Below are 27,141 nucleotides of genomic sequence, written 5' to 3' on the forward strand. Positions count from 1 at the left end.
CGCCCTCAAGGACTTTATTTTCTGGGCCTGGAGATTGAAATACAGAGAACAGTAATAACAACTACAGATATGCTTATGGTGCTAAAGACAGAGGAGTGCAACTGGGAAGAAGTGATGGGTTGAATGCTGGAGCAGATTTCTTAGGAAGTCTACTTGCTAAACAGAGATTTTAAGAATGATGGAGGGAGTTACCCTGGCAACAATGACTGGGTGGAGATTTGTGAGTGGTAGCAGAGAGGGGAAAAGTGTGAGCAAAAGCCAGAGGGAAGAAACAGCATGGTGTGTGGCAGACTGCTGCAGCAGAAAATGGTAGCAATGGTGGCTGAAGCTGAGTCTCTGGAAACTGGCAAGATCCACATTAGAAAGAGATGAAGCTTTATCTTATAGGTGACACTCCCCATTTTAAAACTTTGAATTAAAGTTTCCTTCTCATATAGGAAAACAATAGGAGTTAGGAATAACTTAAAATGTATCATCTATTTCCATAGGTTGTTGTGCTAGAGACCTTAACACTTATAAACTCTTCATCCCACGACCTTTGAGAATTCATGAATCCTACTGTAGTATCTTTTTCCCTTGTTAAAACCAGTGAAGTAAAACTTCATTGAAAGAAAGGGGTTATTCAGACTCAAGACTTGCAAAGCCAAGGCCCCTTGGAGATCAGCAGGTGGCTGCTGACTGGCGCTCACCAACCAGCAACTTCTCCACCCTCCATTTCAGCAGCCAGAGAGCTCCAGGGCGGGTGCAACCCAACTGCCTCTTGTTCTGCTGTCTTCAGGGGCTCTGAAATATTTAAAGCCAGAGATGTTAAACATGCAAATGGCAAAGTGTTTCTGTGTTTGCTTCTATAGGCTCTATTATCAGTGAAACAGGAAAAAGAGATTCAGATGAAAATGATACTGACCAGGGGAGAATCTGTCCTTCAGAATACCTCTCCAGAAGGCATTCCTGCTGTTCAGCAGCAGCTGCAGAGTGTGAAGGATATGTGGGCAGCTCTTTCGTCTGCAGGGATTCGTTGTAAAAGGTAAGGGAAATCACAGCCAGGCACTGGCAAGCCATTAGTAAAAGATCAGTACAATACTGCAGTCACAGACTGTTCTTATGGTTCTCTTTCCCTTATTCCTTCCTCCCTCCCTTCTTTCCCTCCTTCTTCCCCTCCTTTCTTCCTTCCCTCCCTCCCTTTCTCTCTTTCTTTCCTTCCTTCCTTTTATTTTTTAGAATAAAAGAAACTGGCAGATATAATCTTACATTCACATTGACCTGAAATACTATGCCTGTGATTTAATATAACTAAAAATGCATGTCTCTTGTTGTTGTTCACTGCTTAAAAAACAAAAAAACATGAATAGATGTTTCATAATGTAAAGATATATTGATTAAAACTGAACCATTTCCTTGGGAGGTAACCCCAGGAAATACCAGTGGGAGAGAGGGAAAGAAGTGAGGAATGGGGCAGCCAGGAAAGGGTATAGTATCAAACAAGTTACCATAGTGGGCAACTGGAACTTAATCCAGCTGGGAGCCGATTTAGAGCATGTGCCTCAGAGATTTTGTACCCAAGGGCAGGGGAGCTGGGGCATTTGGAAACAAACTCCCATGAGTCAGGAGGACAGCTGAGGGCTGCCCATGAGGGTGACACTCCCCAGGTACTTCTTGCCTACGCTGCCCTAGAACTGAGAGTACATCGGCGTGTCCTCAAGCTAAGAGATCTAGGAAGGAGCAATTGGGAGCCCAATTGGCAACATGCTGCAGTGCCAGGGTCTGAAGGTGTGTATGGTGGGAGGGAACTGACAGTATCTGCTGCAAAATTACCCAAACATGGCAGTAAAGTTGAGCACAAATGACTAATGTCATTAAACTTATAGCATTCATACTAACACAAGAAAATATTTAACTTATCTAAAAGAGAAATAGTTAAGTTTTAATATTCAGACCAATTCAGGAAATGTTACCTTATTTTTCCATTGTGATTTTCAGATTTTTAAATCTCATGCAAGGTGGTCACTGTGCTTATTCTTCCCCGGTTCTTCCTTCCTTGTTTTAGTAATTCATTTTGCTCCTCTCCTGCTCTGCATGCCCTGCTCAACTTGATGAAGTTAAGTGTTGATTCTCCCCTGCACAGAGCTTTGGCTTGGGAAAAGGCCCACTCGGGAATCTCCCTCTGTTTCTCCTTCAGGCCTCTCCCCGTGTCTGGTGTCCTCTGGCCACTGACTTTTGGGTTTGTACCCAGTCCCACTTTTCTGCCTATCGGCCTCTGTTTAACTTGCTTCCTGAACCTGTCCTTGCGACAGTACTGGACTCAGAGTTGATGAGAGCTGCCCAGCCTGCCCAGGCCCAAGCCAGCCCCTTTCCTGGTCTCTGGACGCCCTGCTGGCTGGAGTGGCCGGAGCAGACACAATGACAGATTTTAGACTCATAAGGATTCTCCATATAGACTGTTGTCTTTTCACTTCCCTTTCAGTCAACTCGAAGGCGCCCTTTCTAAATGGACAAGTTATCAGGATGATGTTCGACAGTTTTCCAGTTGGATGGACGGTGTGGAAGCCAGCCTGAATGAATCGGAAAGGCAGTGTGCGGAACTGCGGGAGAAAACAGCTGCCCTCGGAAAAGCCAAGGTTAGAGCCGAATTTCAGATTCCATTTGTTCTCTTACAGGCCTCTTTAGAATGCCACAGTCAGACGAAAATATGATGACCCATATGCCAGGGCTGTACAGATAAGTAAATTGTATTTGGGGCCTGTGCTATAATTTCTAATGGCTTCTTAAACTGGACTTTTATTTGTGGTTATTTTGTTAGTAAGTGAAATTTTTCTCTTCCAGGAAAACCATGTAGAGTCATGTTTTATAATATAGGCCATTTAAAAATTAGCACCTTGTGACAACATCTTTCAATATCTTCAGACTGCCCATTTGGAAGTCAAAAGGCTTTCTTTTTATCACATCCTCTCGTATTGCTACTTTTGTTTTCACAGTGATCATACTCATACAGTACTGCATGTAAAGATTTTTATAATATATAAATAAATATTAAGAATGCATTCTTAAAACTCTTTTATTAACAGTAGGATTCAAACATAAAGCTTTGGAGACTTTTGGTTTATAGGGGCAGCCTTACTCCAAGGCATGTTCATTGGATGGTCTATTCCATCGCAATTTTGTCGTGTCCTCAGCAGTACTTATTATCTGCTATGCAGAAATCCTTCCAGCTCTTGTATTCTCCATTTCTGTTAATTTGTATCTAGTCACCGTGAGTACATTAAATCAGACACCTGGTTGTCCCAGCGTCTTGTTTCTCATTCTGACTCTGCGTCAGGTAGTAGGTTCTGCTGATCTGTCCTCTTCATCTGAATTGGAGCAGACCCCTAATCTTTCACCTTGTTGCTTGTTTCCATCTACTGCTATCTCCACATAAAGGTGAAAGTCTCACTTACTTCCCTGTTGGCTTGTGATCACCTACAGTTTAATCCCAATCTCCCCGCCTGGTTTGTAAGAATGGTCATAGTCTCCTCTTGTCGTCCTCATCCTCATTTTCCTTCACTCCTGCCCTCCTCCCTTCCTCTCTTCAGCCTGACTGAATCTCATGCTATTTCCTAAACCCGCCTCAGTCTTTACAACCCCGTGCCTTTGCAGAACTCCTTCCCTTTTCACAGAACGTCCTTGCTCTGCCTCAGCCCCTGGCAACCCCCCTGCTCGCCTTTCTGAGCCAGTTCACAAGTCATTTTGGCTGTGACATGCCATCCCCACCACCACCCTAGGCTCGATTGGTTGTTCTCTTCTCTCATGGCCCTTGGTTCATAGCTGTTTATTAATCTTATAGGATATGTGCTTACCTGTCCCTTTCCCTCCGTGGCTGGAGATGCTTAATTTTCTTTCCATCCTCAGGATATGGCTCTTTGTCTCAGCAAATGCTGAATAAAAGTTATTTGAGTAACTAAATGTAACCAATGCCAAGGTGCTTAATAGTTCTAGGTCTGATTTATGCATCTGTAAAGTAACATAATCATAATTATCTGCATCATTCTATTTATTATCTGTAATAATTATTCATTGCTCAATAAATTAAATTATTCATCTATTTAATCAATATTTATTGAGAAGTTGCTGTATGCAGGGGGCTTTGTGCCTGATTCTAGGCAAATAAAACAGGCGAGGGCTGTGTGCTGGTGGGAACACACCCACTCAGCAATAAATGCACAAATAAGTAAATAATTCTCACTGGTAAGTACTGTGAAGAAAAAAAGTGGTGTGGTATGAGAGAAAGTAATGGGGAAATGGCTAATATAGATGGTTTAGGGCCATGAGGTAAAGACAGGAAAGGCCTCTCTGAAACATTGGACATTAGACTATACCCTCTAAAGGATTTAATGCAGAGAAATCAGTGTGGGGAGGATTCTAGCATTCTAGATGGAATAAACAGTGTGTCCACAGGCCCTGAGGAGGGAGAACCCGGTGCAGTAGGCAGCAGTTGCTGCTGCAGAGAGTAAGCAGGGGAGGTGCTGCAAGGGGTGTGGAGGGTGGCAGGGACCTGATCCTGTGTCGCCACGTCCGCTGCCCTGAGGATTTTCCACTTGATCCTGACAGTGTTAGGAAGATAATCCATGTTTTAAGCTAAGGAGCCACATGATTCCATTTTTAATCCTACGCCATTTTATCCCTTAGGTTGCTGGGTAGAGTGTGGAATAAGGGGTAGGGCAAGAATGGTAGCTGGGAATCTGCCTAGGAGACCACTGCAAAGTCCGAGTGAAAGATGAGGACAGCCTGGGCTGGGGAGACATAAGGACAGACGTCAAGATGTAATGGGAAGGTGGAACTAGCAGGATTTCATGATGGATAGGAGGACGGAGAGCTAGGAGGGTTCTGGAACATTCCAGCATGCTGGATTGAACATCAGGGTGGGAGGTGGTGGTATTTACTGTTTGAAAAAAATACTGAATGAAAAGGGGGTTTGGTGGGTGCTGGGGCAGAATGGGGTGGAAATCAGGAGCCCATTTCTGGACATAATAGGTTTGAGAAATCCAAGTAGAGATATAAAGTAGGTAATTGGGAATTCATATCTTAGAGAAAGTTCTGGACCAGATACCAAATACAGACACACACACACAAACACACAGATACACACATCAATACACATCCATTTATCCATCTCAGATAGATAAATGGATAGATAGATAGGTGGATAACCAAAGGTCACTTGTCAACTATATGGTTGTGATTGCTGTGACAGTACATGGGTAACTCCTTTATTTTTCAAAAATGCTCTCTAGTTATTAAATGAAGAAGTACTGAGTCACAGCAGCTTACTGGAGACCATCGAAGTCAAAGGGGCTGGCATGACGGAGCACTATGTCACCCAGCTGGAGCTCCAGGATCTACAGGAACGGTACAGAGACGTCAGAGAGAGGGCCAAGGTAGGGCTGACCAGGCTCCTTGCAGACTCACCACCATAGGAGTGTTTGGAACTGTGCTGTTTAAAGACTCATTTTTTTTTTTTTTGAGAACAAAAGGCTTGTGAAAACAGAACATAAGAAGCAAAATGCATTTTATTATTTTAAAGGTATCCCTGGCAAAACCAAGCAAAAACTTTCAAATATTGTTAGTATATGAAAGTCACTAAAGTAAAATAATTCTTAATTTAAAATTCTTAAAAATACACCAATTTAACAAAAATTTAGACCAGCTTTATAATGAAGGCTCATCAATGCCTTATTACATCTGGTGATGAGACATTTCTGAAGTAGGAAATAATCACCAGTCATATTTATCACCCTTCATTCAGGCCTCACAAAATAAAAATACTTTTTTCAGAGCACATTCTACTAGACAAAGCACATGAAAAATTAAATCTACAGTGAGTCCAAATCCTCATTTAAAGCATAATAATCTCAATTTTTTTCATTAGCAAAAGGGAATTTTTATAAAAAGGAAATTCATTTTTTGCATGCTTGTTACATTTTATAAGGAATTTTGAGATCAAGTAGTTAATTCAACAAAATAATCTTTAAGATCCCTTTTAATCCTGAAATATGTGTTTACATTTTTTACACAAATCTTGAAGGTTCATTCTGCTAGGAAATCATTCATATGCCAATGATTTAGTGATTGTGCTTTTCTAAAATTCAAAAAGTGAACTCTTACAGCACATTGACGCTATGTGTAGTAATGTATTCCTATCTTAATGATTTTAAATGCTGATTATAGGAAGCAGTAACCAAGTCTGAAAAACTTGTTCGCCTACACCAAGAGTATCAGAGAGACCTAAAGGCATTTGAGGTTTGGCTGGGGCAAGAACAAGAAAAGCTTGACCAATACTCCGTTCTGGAAGGTGATGCCCACACTCATGAGTCTACGTTGCGGGATCTTCAGGTAAAGCCACTTTTGTCCTGAAACAAGGGAATCTTCCTTTTGAATATGAAATTATTACTTTAAGCAAGGTAAAGTTAATATGACCTTGAGCTCTACAGGCAGCTGATGCGTATTATAAGTAATCTGGTAAGGTTTGATCTAGAACATTCTGGAACCTCAGTAGTATATGCTAGTTGGAATCACTTGGTAGGCAATTTAGACTGGGCAGGGCTGGCACTTGGAGACTGTTACAGCTACTAAGCTGGCCTCTGACAGGTGTGGCCGCAGATCTAATTTATGGTGTTGACTGGCCCACCCGCCTATTGCTCCCTAAAGGATCAAATCACATGTGGGCACAGCAGCAGGATCAGAAGAATGTGACATTACTCTAAGTTCGACTGGTGGCTATATCTTGGGCCATCTGATTTTAACCAAAACCTACCATATTGTTGACAATACAGGGCCAGGCTCAGAATTCCAGAAGAAGGAATTAGAGAAGCTTAAAGGAGGGTTGGTGTTCACGCCAGCAGGCTGCAATTCAGGGTGACATGTCAGGCACAGTGGGAGTGGCGGTCATAGCCCATTTATTTATTTATTTATTTGACATTTATTAAATACCTAATACAGTGCAATGTTTTGCTAGCTACTTCAGGTAATGATGATTACGATATTATTTCTGTCTTCAAGGAACTTGCAATCCGATGGGGAACACAAATCCATTGATGGATTGTTATAAACAATGTGGTGAGGACACTAATGAACTAATGCAAGTGATCTTATGGTAGCATCAAAGGGGGAACTTAATCTTACCTGGGAGGTAGGTAGGGGTCAGGGAGGTTCCCCAAGAAGAGGCCACCAGGTACACATAGCAGAGGATGGAGAAAGGCCAGTGAGACCACTCCATGTCCCCCAACAGTGTGTTGGAACTTACAAAAGTGCTATCAGCCCTGATTAGAATTGGTTCAGGCTTGAACAAGGTGCAAAAATCGGGGACTATCATGGTTATCTCTGGTGTACATAATTTTGGCTAATTCTGGGAGTGTTACATAATGGTAGAAGGACAGGGTTGGGGTTAGGAAGTTGGGACTCTAATCCTTGCTGGGACCTGACCCTAGGGGCCTTCAGGCAAGAAAGAACCTCTCAGGCTCAGTTTCCTCAACAGAGTTGTTGTAAGGATTAAATGAAATGGGAGAAAATCTTATTTAAATATATGGTCTATTCATAAAATAAACAAATAGTAGAAGTTAGAAGAAGCACAATTTCCTTAGCTTACTTACAGGTTTCATCCATCCTGCCTTAAAAGAATAAGATGTCCTGGTCCACCAGGTTCAGCTGTTGTAATTTATTTGAGTAGAATTGACTTTGTTTTCTTTAACCGTTCTGAGCACTTCACTGCAGTCACTCTTAGCAAGAAAACACCGAGCTCCCTATGCTTCCATGTAGGAACTAGGCCAACCCTCAGCAGCTGCTTCTCTTGTTCTGGTCAGGAGACAATATTTCACTTAACATGGAATTAGTGTGGTTCAAACCTAACTCCAACTGCTGTCTTTGTCATGTATTAATTCTCACATTGTTTTAGTTTGAGTCACGATCAATGTTAAAAAGAAAGGAAGATGCTAGTGGCAGGAAACAGTAGTGGAAAACCGCAATGCCCCAACCTCATAGCAGGAATTTCTTCAGAATCTGGGTCTCCTACAGCATGCACAGTGTGTGGGTGGGGGATCAGCCAGCAGTGTGCACCATATTCACAAGTTATTTTGTATAAACTGAAGGCCTAATGTGGGTCATAGAACATATATATGTAGATACACAAAGTTTATAAATATATGTAATTTATAGTATTTATAAATATATGTATTTATTTCCTTAAATATTGAACCATGTTTTACTTCAGAACAAATACTTGAAATATAGAATACTTGAATATGAGAATTTATCTAACAGAATGATGATTTGGAGAATAAAGCTGTTATTTATAAACTAAAGAAAGGGTGATAAATTGGGAAGATGAATAAATAGGGATCAGTAAACTACAGCCCACAGCCACAATGTCAGTATTTTAAATAAAGTTTTATTGGAACACAGCTGCACCCACTCATTTAAATATTATGTGGCTCCTTTAGAGCTACAGTGGCAGAGTTAAGTAGTTGCAGTAGAGACCAATGGCCTACAAAGCCCAAAATATTTACTATAAGCCTCTTTATAGAAAAAGCTTGCAGACTTGAATTAGGAAAAAAGATTGTACAAAATGACTTTTTACAAAAATCTAAGAATTTTAAAATAAATTTTCTGTGTTTTTGGCCATTTTGATGAATATTTTACCATCTATGTGTGTATATATATATATATAGTTTTTCTGTTTCCATATACATATGCATTCACATTGCACTATTCTTGGAGTAACATCATATTTGAAGAAAAATGTTCTATTAGTTTGAACTATGTGAGATTGCTATTTTTGTAAGTAAATATATCAGAAATTTTAAATTATTTGAGCTGATGGCAAGGATTTTTTTCTTAATACTATATTTTAACTATATATATTAGTACTTTCAACGTTTTTGGTGGGATTTGACTTGATTCCTTTTACTTTAAGTAATTGATCAAGTGACAGTATGGGTTTGTTTTGATTAAAAATACAAGTACAAAATATTGTTTTGCCACCAGCTTTAAGGATATAAGTTTCTTTCATTCTATAAAATATAGCTTGGGCTGGGCGTGGTGGCTCACACCTGTAATACTAGTACTTTGGGAGGCCAAGGCAGGGGGATCATTTGAGCTCAGGAGTACAAGACCAGCCTGAGCAAGAGTGAGACCCCATCTCTACTACAAATAGAAAGAAATTAGCTGGACAACTAAAAATATATTGAAAAAATTAGCCGGGCACAGTGGTGCATGCCTGTAGTCTCAGCTACTCGGAAGGCTGAGACAGAAGGATTGCTTGAGCCCAGGAGTTTGAGGTTGCTGTGAGCTAGGCTGACGCCACGGCACTCTAGCCTAGGCAACAAAGCAAGACTCTGTCTCAAAAATAAATAAATAAATAATAGCTTGTACCCTTCAAGATTTGGTCCATACTAAATTTGTAGGGTAAATTTGTGGGGCTTAACTTTGGCGGAGGAAAGATTCTTTGCATCTGGGAGCACCCAGTAGGCACATGTGATGAACCGAACTCCCAGGCTTTCTGGGTCGAACTTTTCTTGGCACCACAATTCTCTAGAGTACAACTTTGGCAAAGGATCCCTCCTTAGCAAAAAGAGAGTTCATTGTTCCTTTCTCAGCCGCAAATGTACACTGAGCCCATTCGATGTCGAAGCAAGAAGCCCGAGGGCTTTAAGCAGATTATGAGCCATAGTAAGCCTCGGTTATTCTTTTAAACCATAGCCTTTCACTTATAAGAGTTTTTGTCTGCAAGCTGAAAAGTCATATTTCAGAAACTTTTGATTAAGAAAAATATTGCTGGGGTTGTATGTGTTGATTATTTTAATTGGAAATTTTTCAGAATCTTTCCTTTGAGGAAATCTTCCTATTAGGAGATAATATTCAATGTTGGGGACACATTTTTTTGTATAAGGCAGAATCAAATCATTTTTTTCCCTCATATATGAAGGTCAAGCTGGCATAGCTGGCTTGCGTGAGACATGCTAACCCATGCAAGGATGAGTACATGACTGAAGCGTGACGGCCGAACCTTCCTCCCTGCAGGAGCTCCAAGTGCGCTGCGCAGAGGGGCAGGCGCTGTTGAACTCAGTGCTGCACACCAGAGAGGACGTGATCCCTTCCGGCATCCCCCAGGCAGAGGACCGGGCTTTAGAGTCTCTCCGGCAGGACTGGCAGGCTTACCAGCACAGGCTGGCTGAGACCCGAGCTCAGTTCAATAACATAGTGAACAAACTGAGGCTCATGGAGCAGAAGTTTCAGCAAGTAGATGAGTGGCTAAAAGCAGTGGAGGAGAAAATTATTCTCAGGACCGGACGTCAGTCTAACCGGGCAACCAAGGAAATACAGTTACATCAGACGAAGGTACAGTGCAATGTAAATTCTTGGTCTTTGACCAAGCAGCAATTATCTTGCATAATGTGTCTCATTAAAATAGTAACTTTTGTACAAAGCTTAGGTTTTACAGAATCTCTTTCTGCTTGCTTAGAAATTTGCAATAAATTACAACAAAGCTTTCCTCTTATAGCAATTATTTTACAGGTAAGTCTTTGATAGAATGTAGTTTAATGGAAATATTTTATAATTTCTTTCCATAAGCTATTACCTTGTTTTGTAAAGATATACGAGTGCCAGTATGACAGTTAATTAAGTTTATGGTTTGATAGGAAATTGCTCCAATATAGGGCACTGAAATAATATTTGATAATTAGTTTTATTCTAATTTTTATACAATTTCAGTATATACATCCAAAATAATTCTCAGGCCTAGACAATTTTTTTTCTTTATCTGTTTTAAAACTACTCTAACAGAAGATACAAAAATATATGCCACTTTGGGTTTTTAAAAAATTTTTGAAACATCATATATGAAAGTATCCAAACTCTTAAGTATATAGTTTCTATCAAATTGTCATAATACAATTTTTCGCAAAGATAATATATGACACATTTTCAAAATTACATCTCAAAATAAATATACTTGAAATATATAGTGAAGTTATTTCCTATTAAGAAGATAATATATTTGTCATATTCAAGAACGGTTGAGATTGACTCTTTCCCCCCAATACTGACATCATTTCAGAAGTGGCATGAGGAGGTGACCGCGTACAGAGACGAGGTTGAGGAAGTGGGCGCTGGAGCCCAGGAGATCCTGGACGAGAGCCACGTGAGCAGCAGGATGGGCTGCCAGGCCACGCAGCTGACCTCCAGATACCAGGCCCTGCTCCTCCAAGTGCAGGTGAGCAAACCCCCGGCTGCTCGACATGGGCCAGCCAACTTCGTAAGCCCAGGTGGCCTTCCTTTCATTAATTTCCAGTGCGGATACATATGTATAACAAAGGCCCTGGCACAGCTCTGTGACTCACTGTTCAATTTGCTCTTTTTTTTCAAAGGAACAAATAAAATTCCTGGAGGAAGAGATCCAGAGTTTGGAGGAATTGGAATTATCCCTCAGTTCCTATTCTGATTGGTATGGATCTACTCATAAAAACTTCAAGAATGTGGCGACCAAAATTGATAAAGTAGATACAGCCATGATGGGGAAAAAATTGAAGATGCTGGAGGTAGGCGTGCATCCTTCAGATTTGTTTCTAGTCTTTTCTCTTTCCCTGAGCCGCCCCATTGTCCTGCAGGGGTATCAGAAGCACACGTGTTCATCCTGACCCCATATGGCTGGTGGGCCTCAGCTCAGCATTTCACTAGAAATACTAAGTTGGTTCTTTAAGGTCCAAAGCTGGCTTTCATTTATCTGTGATATGTTGTCATCTGAAAGACTTACACGTGGCTGCCACAAATGTCTTAGCTAAATTCCAATGTGACACTTGAACATTAAGAGAAAAAGCAATCATTCTAAAATTTTTGGCCCAATGACTTAAAAAAGAGTTTTAACTCAGATCTTTAGGGAGATTGCTAAGGATGAGAGAAACATCAAGTTCTTTTCCAAGTTTCTGATTTGGAAATGATATATTAATCAAGACTTTCTATATATTGATCAAGGTTTCTAAATGCAGAAAAGAAACCAGGGTTCCTAATCCCTGGCAGGTCAAATCTGGTTCTAAACCTCATCAACTTATTTTAAGGAGAAATAAGTGGACTCAAGAATGGGACTTGAAAGGCTTTTCTTTAACTCTTTATTTAGTTCCTACTCACTCTCTTTTTCAGGTTTTGCTAAAGGACATGGAGAAAGGCCACAGTTTGCTAAAATCAGCCCGGGAGAAAGGAGAGAGGGCTCTTCAGTACCTGGAGGAAGGCGAGGCAGAGACGTTAAGAAAGGAGATCCATGGTCACGTGGAGCAGTTGGAGGAACTGACCAGCACTGTCAGGAAAGAGCACATGGCCCTGGAGAAAGGTCTTCATCTAGCAAAGGAATTCTCAGATAAATGCAAAGTGCTCACTCAGTGGATAGCAGAGTACCAAGAAATCCTACATATTCCTGAAGAACCCAAGATGGAATTATATGAAAAGAAAGCTCAGTTGTCCAAATACAAGGTAGTACATTGCTGCTCCTTGGCAGCTGCGTGCGGAGGGCATGCAGGGACTGCATGGGAGGGAGGTGTTTCCTGGCGTGTGGCACCCACAGTGGGTACTGGAAAACATCCTACACTTGTCTATTCTGTGGTGGCCAGTGATGTCATGACCCTACATAGATTGATTTTGTTAAATACACTACCTTGGAGTTATTTTTCCATTTGGGAATCTGATACCCAAATATTGTATCAATAAATGTATTGGCTGTATATATCAATTAATCCATCAGTAGAGGTCTTTTCTGACAGTGTGATCCAGGTGAATGGATCATCCATTTAAACCTTGCTGGTACCAGGATCTCATCCATACCTACAGATTTTACTTGACCCATGTAGAGGGCTTCCCTTCACCTTCTGGTACTCAGGACCTAGAAGCTCACCTATAAGAAAGTGAGATAAGGCCGGGCGCGGTGGCTCACGCCTGTAATCCTAGCACTTTGGGAGGCCGAGGCGGGCGGATTGCTCAAGGTCAGGAGTTCGAAACCAGCCTGAGCGAGACCCCGTCTCTACCAAAAATAGAAAGAAATTAATTGACCAACTAAAAATATATATACAAAAAAAAATTAGGCCGGGCGCGGTGGCTCACGCCTGTAATCCTAGCTCTCTGGGAGGCCGAGGCGGGCGGATTGCTCAAGGTCAGGAGTTCAAAACCAGCCTGAGCAAGAGCGAGACCCCGTCTCTACTATAAATAGAAAGAAATTAATTGGCCAACTGATATGTATATAAAAAATTAGCCGGGCATGGTGGCGCATGCCTGTAGTCCCAGCTACTCGGGAGGCCGAGGCAGTAGGATCGCTCGAGCCCAGGAGTTTGAGGTTGCTGTGAGCTAGGCTGACGCCACGGCACTCACTCTAGCCTGGACAACAAAGTGAGACTCTGTCTCAAAAAAAAAAAAAAAAAAAAAAAAAAAAAAAAAAAAAAAAAATTAGCCGGGCATGGTGGCACATGCCTGTAGTCCCAGCTACTCGGGAGGCTGAGGCAGAAGGATCGCTGAGCCCCGGAGATTGAGGTTGCTGTGAGCCAGGCTAACGCCACGGCACTCACTCTAGCCTGGGCAACAAAGTGAGACTCTGTCTCAAAAAAAAAGAAAAAAAGAAGGTGAGATATATTTGTAAGAAAATAAGTTCTAATTAATGAACTATAACTAAACACCTGAGAAATTAATTTTTGAAAGAATAGAGTGTAGATATAGCTATCCATGATATAGATAACATATTTCACCTGCTCAAATTTGTGAAACAATTATCGAAGCTTATCTATGGAATAATTTGTTTTGTAAATTTGATCTAGATGATTTAGTGATAATCTTCAATACTTACAGCGTGGTGGCTTACCCCAAAGGTTTCCCTGTTGGAAGCTTTAGTGAACGCCTCCTCCAACCAATATGTCTATTTCTAGCCTTGGTTTCTCTGCCAAGCCTGACAGCTTGTCTTTGAAGATGCCACATAAGAATCACAATCTCTTCTTCCCCACCCCACCCCCACTGAGCTTTTGATGTATTTAAATAGAGCTTTCAGCTTGTCTCAGCAAGATGGCAACTGGAATTTTTCTCCCTAACTCCACATCTAGCTCAAGTCGGAACTGATTTCATGTCCTCAAAATCAAAAGATAGTAGCCTTACTCCTCTTCATTTTATGTTGAGTTTTTTTTTTTCTCTGTTGAAAGGAATGAGGTGGGAGCCAGAAATAGGAACTATGTTAAATTTAGCCAAATGTAATTCTTTTCCATCCTTTCTTCTCTACAAGTGAAGGGCTATTTGATGCGTTATAATTCTTCTGTATTTAAAAACTGCGTTAGTCATCATAAATCATTCTCTCATTAGTGTTTTACACTTGTTGATTCATAAGATATGTCCCAGATCTTTCTATGGGGTGGATGGTCTCATACATATGAGACCATCTCAGGCATATGTATGTATTCATCTTCTGCACATAGATAAAGCTGGCTCTTCTTTTCTTCTTTGTAATTCAAGTCACTTCAACAAATGGTGCTGTCCCATGAACCAACAGTAAAGTCAGTGAGAGAGAAAGGTGACGCTCTTCTGGAACTGGTGCAGGATGTTACTTTAAAGAACAAAATTGACAAACTTCAAAGTGATTACCAGGACCTATGCCGTATAGGAAAGGTAAGAAGAGACCAGAGATTTAATAATTGTTTATTTGCCAAACTATGGGCCCTACGTCCTTTCTCTCTGTCAGATCATTTTAAGGGCTGGTATGGGTCAGTGTTTTTCCTTTTATTCTGATGGGTATTTAAATGGCATAGTGACTCTGTTTTTTCCATTTCTAGTAGTTTTCTGATATAAGTAACTCTACCTATCGTGTGAGTTGCACTGGGTTTTTTGAAATACAAAACAGTTTTGAGTAGTTTTTCACTTGGAAATCACCTCTAATGGGTACCTGGTTTTACAGGAGCACGTCATTAGTCTGGAGGCGAAAGTCAAAGACCATGAGGACTACAACAGTGAGCTCCAAGAGGTGGAAAAGTGGCTGCTGCAGATGTCCGGCAGGCTGGTGGCACCCGACCTCCTAGAGACAAGCAGCCTGGAGACAATTACCCAGCAACTGGCCCACCACAAGGTACACCTGCTCTCTAAAGAGCTAACTAGGGGACGGTGCCAGCCCTGCCTCTGTGTGTGTGTGTGTGTGTGTGTGTGTGTGTACAGGGGCATCTCTGGATGATAATTGTACCTAAACAATCAAGTCTGAGACTCAAGCACCTCTGACAATTGAGAGCAGTTGAACTTGATATTCAAGTGAATCACACACAGTTGAATCTTGGCATTCAACTTCTGAACACGTCGGATTTTTTTCCAGCTAATAGTTTTTATCTCAGAATTTAGTCCTTATGGAGACTATTTTAGAAAAGTGCAGTCAAAGACAGGATACAAGACTAGTAATCAGAAAGTCTGGATTCTAGGCCAGAATCTTCCCCTTCCTAGCAGAAGGGACTTAGCCTGAGTCTTTTTTTCTCCTCTGTAAAGGGCGATAACAATACCAAGCCACTTAATAACTGTTGTGGTAATCACAGGAGATAATGTTTGTGAAGGCATTTTGTGAACCACAAAGTACAGCTCCAATATGAAGAATTTTTATTTTATTAATATGTATTTCTAGTAATTATGTATGTAATAAATGACAGGTGTCCTATGGTCACAGTTTTAGTCATGATGTTGGTCAGTGTTGATAGTGTGTCTTAACTGTTAACTTCAGCTAATAGTTAACCTCTCTGGGCTTCAGCATTTCTGTCTGTAGGAAAAATTTTTATTGCTATCTAACAAATATGAGTAGAGAAGCACCTGCATGATACTAAGGATGTGCCAACCCAGTAGGTAGTCTGTCCCATCAATAACCTCACGATGTAGGGTCCTAGTCCAACTCGAAGATGAAATGCTCCTTTTCAACTGAGTGTACGTAATAACCACTAACCCAGCACTGTTAGAAAAAGTGATGGAGCCCGAATTGCTGAGGGACCTCCCGAGTTTCCCTCAGATATCATGATGTTTGAGCCCTGTGTTGGAACGTGTCACTTGTCATTAGCATCAGATAGCAGTAAGGAAATTAAAACCTGATTTGAAAAGTTGGTTCCTCCTCCCTGAGTGTTCTATGAAACTGCTCACTAGAGAACACGTGTGTGTACAATGGTATGAGCTGAAATCAGGCAGAGCTGTGTCCAAACCCTGGGGCCTCAGCCATTTACTAGCTGTGTGACCTTGACTGTGTTATATAACCTCTCTGTGCTTCAGTCTCCTCATTCATAAAATAATAACAACACACATTTGTCAGGGCTTATATGTAATTCCTGGAGGTGCTTAATAAATGGTAAGCATTAATGTTATTTTATAATGTTATTAGATGTAAATCAGATATTATATAAATTAAAAGTTAGATATTAGATTATTACAGAAATTAGATATGAGGTAAATTATATTGAATAGTAATTAGATTGTTCTAGATAAAAATTATGCCAGAATTATAATTTATATAGCTGAAAAATATATGGACATTTTTTTCTCTGGAGCAGATACCTTTCTAAGAGCAGCCATGAACACACTCTAGTCTTAAGGTTGATGAAGGTTACTTCATCATTCCCTATGTAACTAATCCCTTAAACTCATTAACTCTTCCCATTAGAGTATCCCTGAAAACATACATGTGCTTTTTCCCCCATTTATATGTAACCACGATAAATTGCAGAACTCTTTCAAAAACTTTATTAGACAATGAAATTATCGATCTGTTTCATGAATAGTTTATTTAAAACTAAAAGCAGAATTATGAGGACTCTATTTGTTTCATTCTTACAGGCAATGATGGAAGAAATTGCTGGTTTTGAAGACCGTTTGAACAGCCTTAAAATTAAAGGCGACACTTTGATTGGCCAGTGTGCAGACCACCTTCAGGTGAAACTTAAACAAAATGTGCAGGGTCATCTGCAGGGCACAAAGGATAGTTACTCAGCAATCTGCAGCACAGCTCAGAGGGTAAGTACCACCAGAACATTCCATGATGGCAATGAATTATGGAGAGAGGCCATGCAATTCAGAGATTTTTTACAAATAGGGTTGATGCGTAAACCTTTGGGATGGTTTTGGCATGTTGCCTGACAACAAATTAGCAGGTAGATTTTATAGTCCGATGTGAACACGAAACTAACATGTTGTACGTTCAGTTGATGCAACTAAGCAGTGAATTTCAGACCTTTAGTTTTACCCAATCCCTTTATTCCATGAATTGATTAAGAGAAGGATTGTTAAAAGATGTTTCATTTATTTTTATTTGCACACCATTGATACTTCTAATTTGCCTTTTGTTCTATAACACCAAAATAAGTTTTATAACTTTGACAGTCATTTTTCTGTGTGCAGCCTCAGTTCTAATCTAATTCAATATTTTTATGAATTCATATAGACACTGAGAAAAGGATTAAGTATCAATTTTGACTTTTTCTTAAAAGGGTGTACGTCCATGAAAACAGAATCCTTAATGTTATAGAAAGAAGTCTAAGATGGATAAGACTTGTTCTTTTAATAAAAAATTAGTAAAATAAGTGAATTCCATTATTCTAGAATTTTTAAATGACACTACAAAAATATTTTATAAGATTTTGAAGGTCTTCTGTGTATTTTTGTCACTGTCCTAGCGAATAAGAACTGGTGATACACTGTGGGGAATGGTCTGTGTTCACCATGATGAAAAAAAGACAATGCTAGGTGACATTAGTCGACTCCCCAGACTTGAAAAATTAACTTTCAAAAAGTTAATAAAAACAAGGTTAAAGGAATCTAATAAATAATTGCAAATGATGACAAAAGGAAGAAGGGGAGAGAGAAGAGAGAAAACCAAGGTTGTGCAGGAAAGCTCTCTGATGAGATCCTTATTTCACTCATTCCACAGAGATTTACTGAATGCCAACTTCCTTCATAGTGGACATTTTATTTGCATTAGGAATATAGCTTAAATTTTTTTTAAAAATGGTAAATGTTGGTAAGACCAACATAATTTTTAAAAATTAAAAAAGCCTATGAAACTCTATGAACGTAGTCAGAACCTCATAAAGTTTGCAAAAATGACAAAGAGAGCAAAACAACTTCCTTTTTTTTTTAGTTCTGCTTGGAATAAGAATAAATAAGGGACAGACTCAATGTCAGAGAAAAATGATGAAATTAACAGATGACAGAGAAAAGAAGAATTATTAGTTCTTTAGTTGTCGCAGTAATGAAAGACATGCCTGACTAAACTCATTTCCTTCTTTCTTTTTTTCTTTTTCTTTTTTCAAATCAAATAATTTGCTCAGAAAGCATCATAGAAGTATTTCATCTTGATCTCAAGGAAATACACAATAATTTCTCAGTATTTCTTTATGGATAAAATGGAAATTGATTGGCTGGCTAGGGATTAATTGACTAGACATATTGGAAAACATATAAATTATTTTGGATTATTGTTGTTCTGGAACATAATTTCTAAGATGAAATGAGGGCATCAAGCTCTCCCCTCCCATATATTATAATTTATTTCCAATTTGCCCCTACCTTTAAAGCAGAAATGTTGCTGTTAGAGAAATAGTAGTTACCTTTTCTTGAGATGGTGTTTCGCTTTTAGTTTTCAGCTTAAACAAAAAGTGCAATATTTATACCATAAGGGAGAAAAGCTGCAAAAAGCCTCTGACTTATAACAATTTACTTCAATTAATTCGTGTATTCTAACACATTTCTACAGTTATATGAACCCTACCCATGTTCTCTTCCCCTAATCCGGATATTATGTTGCAAAGTGTGGATTGAGAAGTTATCAACTGGGGCATGGCCCCTTACATTTTGCAATGTTTTTGGACATATGAAACCACCTAGATGTGTGTGTGGTGTTGGGGAATCGTGGGGGTAAATCCATTTTAGTGGACTTGTTGTGTTGGATTGAATTCCAGCGATCTTCATAGAGGTAGAAAGCAGCTCTCACAAGCTCAGCATGGTTGTTTTGCCTCAGGTGTACCGAAGTTTGGAACACGAACTTCAGAAGCACGTCAGCCGGCAAGACACCCTGCAGCAGTGCCAGGCCTGGCTTTCTGCAGTCCAGCCAGATTTGGAGTCAAGCCCTCAGCCACCTCTTAGCAGGGCTGAAGCCGTTAAGCAGGTAGTAGACTCTTGAACGTTTACGTCATTCTTGTGAGTCATTCGGACAGTCAATGAAAATATGTGACGTTCCTATGATGTGCCAAATTGTGCTGGCTCCTGGGAACCTGAACATATAAATAAGGTCTGAACCTGGCTCAAGTCAAGTTCATGTTCCAGCCAGGAAAACGGACATGACACTAAGGGGTAAACCTGGTAGATTAGAAAGAGAATGGGCGCTGTAACCAAAACATCAACTCTAATACCTAAGTGGTGGGGGAGCCATGGGGAAGTCACTTAATTTCTCTGTGCCTCAGTTTCCTACTATGTAAAGTGACAATTATACTTTGAAAAGTTATGATGAAATTCAAATATCATACCAAATGAAAATGATTTATAAACAGAAAAGCAATACTAGCTCTCTCATAGTTTGGGGGCACAAACAAGATGCTTAACAAATAATTATTGAGTGAATGATGAATGAAATGTTAGTTCTCATGTGAAAAGGACCTACTGCATATTAATTTGACATCCACAAGCTTACAATTTTGCTGCCAAGACTTAATCAGCGTATGTGAGAAATATCTTTAAAACTTTTGTACTAAGCAGCTTTTCTATGCAGCCTTAATTATATGGGAAAATATTTCAGAGGAATTTTAGTTGTAAAGGTTATTGTTGCCTGACATGAATTAATAGTATTAAATAAATAATTCAAATTTTTTTTACCACAAACTAAGATTAGTATAATGCATTTGTTCATTTAGTTCACATAAGTGTCTAATTATCCCCCAAAGTATACTTTCTAAAGGCTTAAATTATTTAGATTATTTAAGTCATTAAATGGTTCACAAAAGTTGTACATACACATTACACTTTCTAAGAATAGGATTGGGACAAATGAAACATGGTTCCCCTTGCATCAAGAAAAATAAATTTTTTTTTTTTGAGACAGAGTCTCGCTTTGTTGCCTAGGCTAGAGTGAGTGCCATGGCGTCAGCCTAGCTCACAGCAACCTCAATCTCCTGGCTCAAGCAATCCTGCTGCCTCAGCCTCCCAAGTAGCTGGGACTATAGGCATGCGCCACCATGCCTGGCTAATTTGATATATATATATTAGTTAGCCAATTAATTTCTTTCTATTTATAGTAGAGACGGGGTCTCGCTCTTGCTCAGGCTGGTTTCAAACTCCTGACCTCGAGCAATCCGCCCGCCTCGGCCTCCCAGAGAGCTAGGATTACAAGGAAAAATAAATTTAAAACTGTCTATATTCTGCTTTTTTATTAGACTGTGAGCTTTCTTGAGTCATTGCTTGTCTTGTGGCTGTTTGTTTCCAATGTATTTTATTCAGAACAAACCACAACAAGGCTTAATTTTCTTCCTTTATTTGCTACCACAAAAGAAATAAAAGGAGTGAGAGGAGAAAAAAGTATTAATCCCAATGACCTTTTGCTAATGCGAGAAAAGATTTACTGCGCTCACCAGAATAAGCTGTAATCTCAGAAGGATGCTGACCCTTCTTGGATTCCAAATTACTTGACTGTCTCTGCTTATGGCTCTCAAAGTGGTGCATCTCCCAGAGAAGGGAATTAGAGATGGTGCAGACGTCTTGACTGCAGTATCTCTGAAGCGAATGAGTTTTGTTTTGTTTCTTTGCTTTGTTTTAATTAGTTACTTTTTCCTTTGGCAAGTACATTAAGTCCTCACTTAATGTCCTCAGTAGGTTCTTAGAAACTGCAACTTTAAGTGAAATGACAAAATGATGTTGAAGGAAATGATGTCATTCAACAACCCGCTATAGGTCATTTTGCTTAAAGTTGAAGTTTTGAAGAACGTAGCGAGGACAGTAAGTGAGCACTTACTGTGCTGTGTTCATGTATAACTCAGCATGCCCTTAGTGGCTGGCTAGTTTGGATACATGACTGGAGAATTCCACTCCAGATAGCTTCAGACAGTGTCAGCTTTGGGTCAGGCTTTGACTGGCCGTGCTTACAATGGTCATGGTCCCAAGATGTGTGTCCCCAGTACTTGCCATGTAGTAAACACCCGACAAATACAGAATGATAATATACTCCACACAACCACAAGAAAATAGCACACTGATTTGATTCCATTCAGAGTGCCATATGCTTTTATAAGGCAAGAAATGCAAATATTGGGGAATGGGAAAAAGTACTATCAGATTTTCCTTTAAAATTGATCTTAGCAAAAATCTTTGCAACTGGTTGATCACTGATTATATTGCTACTTCCAATAAATTTGGCATCTGGCCAACTACATAAATCTCAAAATAAATGATTATTCCCTTCAATTAAATATATTTATAAAATAAAAATTCCCATATCTTATTCTCATTCCCAAAAGGTGTTTGAGACAGATAACTTTCTCTGGGTTATAGCTACATGAGGTGGTGCATTTATACACTCGCTAGTGACTAATGTTACTAATTGGAAGTGAAATACCAGTTAGTTTGTACATTGAAAAAAAGTTGCTACTTCTGAGTTGATGAGAAATCGATCTGTATTTATTATATCTGCAGGAAAATGGGGTGTTTAGGGAATCTATACAGTGCAGAGGAAAAGATACTGAGATAAAAGTTTTAAGATTTAGGCTCCAAGATTGACATTATGATTTTGGAAAACCTCCTAATGTTTCTGTAGGTCATCTTTATCCCATGCAACTTGCAGTTGATACCTCCTTCCTTATTCATCCATATATATGTAGTAATTAATTATTAATTAATAATTACTAAGTATTAATTAATTATTAATTACATTTCTCAGCACCCTGGTCAGGCCACCATCACTTTTCATCAGATCCCTGCATAACCTAACACTTGGTCACCTGCTTCCATTGCTGCCTGCCACCCCCTGCAGATACTCTCCACACAAGGCTAAGAAGGATTCTTTGAAAGCCCGTGTCTTCCCATCCCACTTAGAGTAAATTCCAGATTTCTTACCAGGGCCTGTGAATAGCCTGGTCATACATATAATTTGTTTTCTAATAAGTAACCTTTTTGATAATAAAGAGTCTGCTTTTCATAATCCAATGGGACTGGTAGAGAGATGGCGACTGCCCTCCTTCCCCCACACCAGAGACATTTTGCAATGTCTGGACACATTTTTGGTTGCCCCAGTGGGAAGTGGTGGGGCTGCTGCGGGCATCTAGTAGGTAGAGGCCAAGGACGCTGCTGAACATCCTGCAATGTACAGGGCAGCTCCCACAACAAAAGTTATTTGGCCTCAACTGTCAATAGCTCTGAGGTTGAGAAACTCTGGACCACAGGCATAAACCCAGCAGTTGGGACTTACAGTCAGCTCTGTTGTAAGGACTTCCACAACGTGTTCCCCTGCTCCTCTCTCTGACCTCTGCTCCCACCTGGTTCACTCTGCTGCAGCCTCAGGGCTTTGCATTTGCTGTCTCCCCTCCATGTCCACCCTCCTGCAATGTTCTTACCTCACAACAGGTGACTCAGGTCTTTTCCTCAGAGACGTCTTGAAGAATACATGCTCCCTGAAGTACATGGCCCCAGTGCTGCTTCCTCAAACCCTATCCCTTAGCACTTTGACTTTTCTACATGGTATTTAGCACAACCAAACATTGCACTGCATATTGTTTGTTTATATATCATCTGTCTCTTTTGTAAGAATGTACATGCCATGGGAGGAAGGGTTTAGCAGACTGCTTTATGCCTGGTATCTAAAACAGAACCTGCATAGACGCTGAGCATCTGCTAAGAAACACATTTGTCTGTGTTTCTGTGAATAGAATAAAGATGCACCTGGAGGAGCCTTTCTTGGGATTGTGGAAAGGGAAGAACACTAGATGAGCTTTCCGCAGAGAAAAGAAGCCCCGCCATCTGTTATTTCCCTGACTCCAATAAAGCCCACAAACTCACTCTGACCTTTGCCTTATGCCTCTAAGATATGCACAAACATGCCAAGAAGCAGACCAGAGTAGGCTACAAATTGTTTCTCCAAAATGGACAAAAAGCTAGCATGCGAACACAGGATCTGGAAAAATTATAGAAGTTTCTTGGGCTTTCCTCTTTCCCAGACCATACAAATGACTTTAATTACAATGAGAAGCAGGTGGTGGACAAATAGATCCATGTCAGTGTGTTTTCAATTCTTTCTGTGAGTCACTAATTCATGCCGCTTTACAACAATGGTGGAAACACTGAGCATATAGCAGGATTATTTTTGAAATGTCACTAAAATATTACAAACGGAACAAATATTTGCTATCTAAATAGACCATGCATCTCTTTCACTCTGATAATCACCTTTTTTCAGGTTAAACACTTCAGAGCTTTGCAAGAGCAAGCAAGGACCTACCTAGATCTTCTTTGCTCCATGTGTGACTTGTCCAATGCTTCAGTGAAAACTACAGCAAAAGACATTCAAAAAACAGAGCATATGGTAAAAAAAAAAAAAAAATTAATGATTACATTGAATTTGTCTGTTTTATTATATTGTCTTGCTTAAATGTTGTATGTGGGGTTGAAGAAAATATCTCTTGACTTATTCTTGTTCTAACGCTTCTATGGCAATTATAATTAATAGATATTTGAATTTCAACTAAGTCATAGAAAAAGTAAGCATTCTCTGACAGTGATGACACTAAATTGAAACTGAATCATCTGGTCCCATTCAGCTGCTACCCATTAGCACTTTTTCCTCTTTTCTCCTTAATTACCACTCTCTTTTCTTCTTTTTCTATTTTTTTCCACACTTTTTTTGTTCTTTTCTCCTTCCTTACTAATACTTAATAAGAAAGGGGCTCTTGATCCTTGCTTTATGGTATCAGGGATGCCAAAGAGCATGCCCTCTATCATGATCCTTCAAATTCATTGGTAGTGGCTGTCAAGTGTGGTATTGGGAAAGATTCTGAAACTGTGTCTGGGCTTAGCCGAAAGTGTTGCAATGGGTTAGCAGTACCTGCCCCCACAGGCAGGTGGCAGCATGGGGGCTGTATGCTCACCGCTGCTGCAACCTTGAACTCTTTAGTGAAACACATTTGGGTTTAAAAAGAAAATAGGACTTGGTTTTGGTATTCAATTTATTAAATATTCACATAAATAAAATGATCCAAACAAAAATGTCTTAAAGTAATGTTTTCCTCTTTTATATTAAAGTTTCAAAACAAACCTGGCTTTAAATCCTTACAAAAGATAATATGATTCACATTTTTTAACAGAAATGATTTATTGAAACAAATTATACAGTTTCAAAAGCCAGCAAAGCATATCTAAAGATATATCCAAAACATTAATAACTCAGCATTTTAAAAGATGGATAAATAAATTTACAAAAGAGAAAAATGTAAGTCTTTTTTCGTTAACTTCAATTCCAAATTCATGAGGCAGTCACACAGATGTGTCTACTAAAATGTCCAGTGTGAAAACCATGAGGGTAGCTTTTTACCTAATGAATTGTTAAAACTTATTAGGGCTTCACAATACTGATTAAAACCATGCGGCATAACTCTTAGACTTTTAAAGTCTTTAGAAACACTAAATATAAAAGAAAATCCACATTTCTTGAAGCAAATAAAGAAGTGCTTTTGGATTTACCACTGTGCATGTCTGTGTGTGCATTTGCTAATGTGTCAGTCTGAGCATGCAGAGCAGCTGAGGAGTTGCATCTCTAAGTCTTTGCCCATAAATGTTTCCATCTATTTCCATCTATGGCTGCTGATGTCTCTTCCTGTGCTTTCTCAAGGTTGAACAAAGGCTTGTCCAGGCACAGAACTTAACTCAAGGCTGGGAGGAGATCAAGCACCTGAAGGCTGAGCTGTGGATTTATCTGCAGGATGCCGACCAGCAACTCCAGAATATGAAGAGGAGGCACTCTGAGCTGGAGCTGACCATTGCTCAGAACATGGCTGCCCAGGTCAAGGTGGGAATTGGTTTGTCTCCAGCGGAGATAAAAGGGCCAAAATAGTAAAAGAGTTGAAATGTATTTGTTGTATTCTCCAATATGCCTGGATGTCTTTCAATCCTCATACATTAACAACAGCTATTTAAGGAATAAGAAAATCTGAACAACCTTCATTGGTGCCAGGAAAAGACAGATTATAAACTAAAAATGAAGCTATATTCTTGAAACTTCAGTGGCTACTTGCATGGAAGGACATTCCCTCCATACTTTGTTCCTGAAGGTTTAGTCTACAGAGTCAGAAGACTGCAATGAAGCAAACACAAAACCTTATTACTTTTTAGATTTTTATTACCGTATTACCACTGCTGTAGCATTGTAAGCCTATCAATCAAATATATATTTAATGAATATATAATTAATTTAAAATGTAATTTATATTATATATTTATGTATAATTTAAAATATAATAGAAAATTATAATAGGTCTGTTAATTTGATTATTAGTTGGGTCAAATTTTTAACAAACTTTAAGATTTTTTTCTCTGTGATAATGAGTCAATTATGACATATTTTCTACCATAGTATTGTTTGCAAATTCAGAAAAGAAGACTAGGGACAACATAAATTAGATTTTTTTTCTCAGAAGCATAAATTCTAAAAATATTTAGACGACTAAAGCCATACTTCAAGATAAGATAATGACTTTTTCTTCAGTGACTATAATGTTGTTTCACATTTATCGGCTTTTTTTTTTATACTTCTCAAAATAACACAATAAAGAAAAATACCATAGCTGCTCTGATTATTATACACTTGGAAATTGATGTTCATATAGAGGTGTGGTGGCCTTTAGATTTTCTCTTTGTTCCTTATGACCTATTAAGGAACATAAAGTGTTTAGAGGTATTATGTCTGTGTTTTACTCTATATTTATTTGAGAGGTTCATCACACATTACCTATTTTTTTTGTTGTTATCCTTTAGGACTTTGTCAAGAAACTACAGTGCAAACAGGCATCGGTGAACGCTATCATAGAAAAGGTGAATGAGTTAACTAAGAATCAGGAGTCTCCTGAACACAAGGAAATAAGTCATTTAAATGACCAGTGGCTGGATCTGTGCCTTCAGTCTGACAACTTGTGCTTGCAAAGGGAAGAGGACCTTCAGAGAACAAGAGATTACCATGACTGTATGAATGTCGTTGAATCGTTCTTAGAAAAATTTACTACAGAATGGGATAACTTGGCCAGGTAACAGAAATTCTCTAATGGATCACCAATCACTACAATTGAACCCCTCTTAGCTTTCTTCTTAAAAAATAAGGATACACACACACACACACACACACATACATACACACACACACACACATACACACACACACACACACACACACACAGGGTCATCATATGAAAACCTTTCCACACTTTTGATCACTATAATTGTAAAAATCTGTACTTCCTTTGCTCAGGTTTATTAGCTTGCAGCAGTGAAAACTGAAAACGTTATTCTAGTTAAATCTCACTGGGGATTTTTGTTTGGGTATGCTGTCTTCCAATTTGTTTGCTTTTCCTTGATGCTCAACAGTTTGCTGGTGTTTGGAATAAACCTAGTTAATATGAGCAAAGGCTCATATTTCTGGCTTGTAATAGACCCATAGTCACTTCAGACCTAATGTGTCCAAAACAGAATTCATCATACTGCCTCCCAACTCTCCTTCTCATACTTCAGAACTGATTGTTTTGTAAATGAAAGAGACTATAAGATTCTACTTTCTCAAATGTGTGTGGTAGGCAAAGGGATGAGAATTCTTTGCATTTCACACTGATTTCTAAAGATTTCTAATGATAAACAAAACATATCAAAGTATGCAATTGAGTAGCTATTAGAGCCATTGGTTATACCTTGCAGATTGTATTATCTAACACTATATTGTTTATTGGATCCTTCCTAAAGAAAGCACATTAAAGCACAAATCACTTATTAATTTCTTTCAGCATCATTTTCAAGCATGCAATAGATTAGTGCTTCTCAGTGATTAATGTTACTCAGATCATCCAAGGATCTTGAAACCATGCACATTCTGCTCAGTTAAGAGCCAGAAGGTTCAGGCATGGTGACTTACGC

General features: G+C 39.2%; 1 protein-coding gene across 6 annotated transcripts in view; it reads left to right on the forward strand.

Moving 5' to 3' along the window:
• Positions 1 to 27,141, forward strand: part of SYNE1 (spectrin repeat containing nuclear envelope protein 1) — a 438,352-nt gene that overhangs the window by 230,909 nt on the left and 180,302 nt on the right. For all 6 annotated transcript variants that reach the window (XM_076002855.1, XM_076002857.1, XM_020287266.2 and 3 more), the window contains 15 exons: positions 852 to 1,024; positions 2,462 to 2,615; positions 5,265 to 5,408; positions 6,199 to 6,363; positions 10,045 to 10,362; positions 11,084 to 11,239; positions 11,394 to 11,564; positions 12,163 to 12,489; positions 14,500 to 14,652; positions 14,939 to 15,106; positions 16,834 to 17,010; positions 19,013 to 19,159; positions 23,429 to 23,554; positions 24,857 to 25,033; positions 25,999 to 26,264. In XM_076002855.1, the coding sequence (XP_075858970.1) occupies positions 852 to 1,024; positions 2,462 to 2,615; positions 5,265 to 5,408; positions 6,199 to 6,363; positions 10,045 to 10,362; positions 11,084 to 11,239; positions 11,394 to 11,564; positions 12,163 to 12,489; positions 14,500 to 14,652; positions 14,939 to 15,106; positions 16,834 to 17,010; positions 19,013 to 19,159; positions 23,429 to 23,554; positions 24,857 to 25,033; positions 25,999 to 26,264 (2,822 nt within the window). The remainder of the gene's footprint in view (positions 1 to 851; positions 1,025 to 2,461; positions 2,616 to 5,264; positions 5,409 to 6,198; positions 6,364 to 10,044; positions 10,363 to 11,083; positions 11,240 to 11,393; positions 11,565 to 12,162; positions 12,490 to 14,499; positions 14,653 to 14,938; positions 15,107 to 16,833; positions 17,011 to 19,012; positions 19,160 to 23,428; positions 23,555 to 24,856; positions 25,034 to 25,998; positions 26,265 to 27,141) is intronic.

Source organism: Microcebus murinus, chromosome 5 (genome assembly GCF_040939455.1).
Source record: "Microcebus murinus isolate Inina chromosome 5, M.murinus_Inina_mat1.0, whole genome shotgun sequence".
Lineage (NCBI taxonomy): Eukaryota > Metazoa > Chordata > Mammalia > Primates > Cheirogaleidae > Microcebus > Microcebus murinus.